The following is a 5168-nucleotide window of genomic DNA, read 5'->3' as shown; positions in this document are numbered from 1 at the left end:
ACTGTCCACTGTGGTTCTCCCTCTCGCCCCCAGCCCCGCTAGGGCTGGATGCCATGGTACAGACATGGCCAAGGCTGCGTCTGTATGCTTTTCCCCCAGTCGCTCTGCTCCCGGAGGTTCTGGAGCGGGTCCGTCAGGATGGTGTCAGCCTACTATTAGTATCCCCGTTTTGGCCAGCCCGAGTGTGGTTCTCGGACATAATATCGCTCCTGGAGCTCCCGCCCTGGCAGGTCCCACCCTGGCAGGTCCCACCCTGGCAGGTCCCTCTGAGGAGAGACCTGCTGTCCCAGGCGGGAGGCCGGGTCTTTCACCCACGCCCCGCCATGTGGCAGCTGTGGGTCTGGCCCCTGAGGGGGCGCAGTTCCTGGAGGCGGGCCTGATGGCAGAAGCGGTCGAGACGCTACTCAGCTCCAGAGCCCCGTCCACGAGAAGGATATACAGCCTGAAGTGGAAGGTGTTCGCCACCTGGTGTAGAGAACGGGCGGTGGACCCAGTTATGCTCACGGTGTATGTGGCTGCGTTTCATGCCCCTCTGAGGGATGGGCATTTGGGGGAGGCTTCCACTGGTCGTGTGCTTCCTCGTATTTACACTCTGAGGTCTTCCCAGTGGAGGAAAGCAGACCAGTTGCTGGTGTGCTTCTAAACACACCATCAGCAACCATAGACGTGGACTTGTTTGCGTCTCAAGAGACTACGCACTGTCCACTGTGGTTCTCCCTCTCGCCCCCAGCCCCGCTAGGGCTGGATGCCATGGTACAGACATGGCCAAGGCTGCGTCTGTATGCTTTTCCCCCATTTCCCCTAGGCGCGGCCTAGTGGGTATCTCGTTCCCATAGTGTCGTCACCGACGCAGTTCGAGTTCCCTCAAAGGGGAACATCTCGGGTTACGTATATAACCCTTGTTCCCCGAGAAGGGGAGTGCCTTGCTTCATAGTAAAGAGCTAATGTGTCCTGTGTGCCGGCGTGCTTATATACGCTTCCAGTTATGCCATCACATGCTACCGTTTTAGCAACACCAATAGAATTGGAGTAGTTTCATTCATAATTCAGCCCTGCCACGCACAGAGGCGTTGCCATAGTGTCGTCACCGACACAGTGTCTCGTTCTCCTTCTCGGGGAACAAGGGTTACATACGTAACCCGAGACTTTTGGAAAGTTTTGAAACTGCACTATTAATAATGTTTGTTTATGATGTCAACAGGGACAGTAAGTAAGAGATGAAGGTGCGCCCTTGGGGAATGATGCGGAGGGTGAAATGCAGGTGTCTGAGTAGTGAGTAGGCAAGGAGGTAGCTTGAAATGTACAACAAAATATGGTGGAGTTTCTTTGTTGGGAGGGAGGCTTGAAAGGAAAGTGATCCAGGGTAATGCAGAGGGATTCGAGGGATGTACTGGGTCTTCTGTTTTCTCTGGGGAAATGGTGGACTTGAGGGTGGAGAGATGGAAAGGATGATGGTATTACAGTGAGTAAATCGCCAAGAAGATGAATGACGTGGAAGTTTGAGGTTGTTGATAGATAGATAGAAGGTAGAAAGTAAAATAAGCAGTTCCAAGGAACACCAAAAAAACCTTGAGAAATCTGGGTGTATAGGCAACACCTTGAAAGCGCTGGTAATATCGGCTTTAGCCAACCAGTCATCATGAATAACAAGACGGATGAAGATGGCATTTCAGATTGTTGCATATTACTATGCAGTAGTACTTCCTGGTAGCACTGCCAATAGGGCTGATGCGGTTCAGAGACTTTTTTTTAATCGTTGAACAGATCGCAGTCCAAGGGGTTGAGAACGTTTGAAGTCTGTTGTAAGGTATAACTCAAGTGTGTGTCTAAGCCAAAACAAACAGTTGTGAAAACTGAGACAAACGTATGATACACATATGCTCAGGGGATTAGATTAGAGAGGCATGGGTGGATGAATTGAGTGGGGCACAGGTGCTTAGATTAGTGTGTGTGTGTGTGTGTGAGAGAGAGAGAGAGAGAGAGAGAGAGGCGTGATCTTGTTCCTGGACCTTAGTTAAAATATACATATAGTTAATGGAGACTTTAATACTGAGTAACAGCCCCTTTTGCATACTTACTCAATACTCTATACTCAAATCCCTCTCTGGCCGTTCTCTTTAAAACCAAGAAAGAAGGAATATGGAGTAGACAACAGATGAGACAGTGTAAGGCGAAGTCTTGGTTACAATAAAATGGGGCTAGTATACTGCAGCGCTTTATTAGTAACTAATGGAAATGAAAAAAATTAACAAATACTTTAACTCACTGCAGTCATGCATTTCCCTCCCTCAGTCCCTGAACCCAGTGACTTAAAATGACTAATGTATTTTATATTTTGTACTCTTATTATTATAAAAGGAATAATCAACCGCGAGGTCCAACAATAATGTGGAGTGAATCATTGATTTCCCTTGATGTGTTGTGACATATTTCTATTTTGAACACCAGCTCTTCGTATACCTTGTTTACATATTTGTCACTGAGAATTTACCTCTGTCTGTATCGTAGAGGAAGACAAATCGACTCCAGTCATAGTGGTCCAACAGTGACAGCAAAGCCCCTCTTATGGACGGCCGCAGCTGAAGGGTGAACTGTCCCTCTCCTTCAGTGGGAAAGCTGGGCGTCACTAGGCTGATGTGCAGGGCACCACAGAACGATGTCAGCGTGTTCACCGAGCGCTTGTCGTAAAGGCCGAAGATGGCGAAGACCCCCCTCGAATACTGAGAACAGACTGATGTAAGGAGGGAAGAGAAGAGGAGGGAGGAGGGTGGAGTGTGTGGGGATAGAGGGATCCAGATGGAAGAAGGGACAAAAGAGGGTTGAGAGAGAATAATTAGGAAACAGAAATACTGAGTATTCTCAGTGTCACACTTTAGGAGAGCTTTGCATTGATTTTACAACTGAACAGAGAAGAAAAAGAGCAAGTAAGAGGATGGAACTTAGATAAAATACATGGTCCTTAAATTCATGCTGTTCTGAATCTGGTTAAACGTGTCAACCATTTTAATGAGCGACAGACTTTCTCAATCCTAATAAGACCAATAGCACTCAGCATGGAGTGGTTTGTGTGAGCATCCATAAATGTGCCTCATCATACAGTATACATGTAATTATAAAGCACACACATTTGCACATGGGTGGATATCAGACCGCTCTACAAGCCCCTAGAAAGCAATTTTCTTAGTACACTACTACTACTACTACTACTACTGGTACAAAATCATTCCCACTAGCCAAAACTGGCATGGGTTCTTATACAGTTGTTGAGGAAATACCAGTAAAATAATCCCACCTGCTTAGAGAATACTTAAGATCCATCTATGCACATATACAGTATATACATAGAGATATAAAAACTCTTGACCAAGCTGCAAGTTCACTTCAAATGTGAACTCATTTTCCACTACAACACTGCAGCTCAGTCTTCAAACACCCGGAAGCTTTCAACCATAGCAGAGAGGAGAGTGAAAAGCACTGACGTTCTCCACTATCTCGCTTTGAACAAAAATCTCTCCTCTGCTTTGGTTTGTTGTTAAAATCAACTGAAAATGTACACATATACGCGATTCACTTTCTAAGAATTCAGCGGGTGAAGTGACTAAAAGTGTGTGTCATCTCATTTTTCTTTTTACACTTACACTGCAAACACAATGTTTCTCCTCGCCTGCCTGCTTTCTCTTTCATCCTCTTTTTTCATCCCATCTTTAGACCCATTCATCCTTTCAGCTAGATTCTTTCAGGCAGGGATGTTTTGAGCTTGAACTCTCTCCTGCGTCATAATTCACTCTTCACCCTGTAATACGTCACACTGGAGAAAACAGTAAGACAGGGGGGGCTGCAGACTTTGCTTTTGGCAACAACCAGCCATCACTCTGTAACATTTTTTCTCTTTTTCCCTCCTTGGATCTCTTTATGTATCACTTCATAACGTCCTCTGTTTTCAAGGTGGACACTGGATCCATCCTCTCTCTCTTTTGGCTTCCATCATCCACTTTCCTTCATCTCTTCTCCCTCTCTTCGTCTGTGACTGCCAGTGCTTCCTCTTTCTGTTCCTTCCTGTCTCCCTCCTCCTGGGACTCAGAGTAATTCCATTATCAGCTATAAGCCTCCGTGGGGGTAAACACTGAGGGAGATGCAGTTTTGACGGTTCGGCATGTGGCAATTAAACAAAGCCGAGGCCCCTGCACCCAGGAGGCGATAAGGCAGGGATTTAGTCTCAGATTATGACAGGAGCTAAATGTCTTCAATTCAGAGAACTAGCATACTATGTACTAAGCATGCATCATTCAGCAGGAGCTGAGTCATGCCATCCTCAAAGTCAACAGACTTTATGTCTTCCAAGATGATTTTTAATGCATTTCCAGGTTTTTTTTAATACTTCAGAGCACATTACAACATGAAAGATGGTTATAGAGATGAGACTGTGTCTGATAAACTATTAAATGACAGGTACCAGACAAGTCTAGTACTTGGAATGCACAATAATGTTTACACTAAATAACTGAAGTACACTTCATAATGAAGTGCTCAGAAGATAAGAGCAAATGTTAATCTAAAATCAAAATCACAGCTAAATGGCTAGGATTGAAGCAAACAGCAGGGACAGGTTGGTTCGCGTTCATTCCTGATGGGGGCATACTGATGAAAAGTGGCTCTCTACAATTGAATTTCTTTGAAAGCAATGTCATGTCAAATGTCATTTCCTTGCCGTTTAATGAATTGGGATCCAAAGGGTTTATTTAAAAAATTTTTTGACTAAAGTTGACAAAAACTACTGGCCTAGATGCAGTTTGTGACATCACTGCGTGCAAACCTCTCCATCAAATATAGTAAGGAAATATTGATAGCCTTAATCCCGTACCACTCTATTTTTGAAAAATACCAAGACATCTGCAACCATAGACACAGACAGACACACACGGGCCCAGAGCACACCATTCTTCATTCATCCACTCTCCACATTGTCTGTCTTTCTCTCCTAGCTTTCACCTCCTCATTCTCTCATTGCCTTATGTTCTACATATGCCTTCTGATCCTGCCTTTGCCTCTCTGACTCTCTCATCCTTTCTTTCTCCCATGATTCCCTTTCTGGCATGTCTTGATGGGCTTGTCCCCCCCCCCCCCCCCCCCCCCCCCCCCCCCCCCCCCCCCCCCCCCCCCCCCCCCCC

At 45.8% G+C, this 5168-nt stretch overlaps 1 protein-coding gene across 1 annotated transcript in view; it reads right to left on the bottom strand.

Annotated features, from left to right (window-relative positions):
• LOC123986096 (glutamate receptor 4-like) overlaps positions 1–5168 on the bottom strand; it is a 77570-nt gene that overhangs the window by 14620 nt on the left and 57782 nt on the right. The window contains exon 3 of the mRNA XM_046074177.1: positions 2492–2731. Within this exon, the coding sequence (XP_045930133.1) occupies positions 2492–2731 (240 nt within the window). The remainder of the gene's footprint in view (positions 1–2491; positions 2732–5168) is intronic.

Source organism: Micropterus dolomieu, linkage group LG17 (genome assembly GCF_021292245.1).
Source record: "Micropterus dolomieu isolate WLL.071019.BEF.003 ecotype Adirondacks linkage group LG17, ASM2129224v1, whole genome shotgun sequence".
In the NCBI taxonomy this organism is placed as follows: domain Eukaryota; kingdom Metazoa; phylum Chordata; class Actinopteri; order Centrarchiformes; family Centrarchidae; genus Micropterus; species Micropterus dolomieu.
This window is presented reverse-complemented; position numbering and strand designations above follow the sequence as displayed.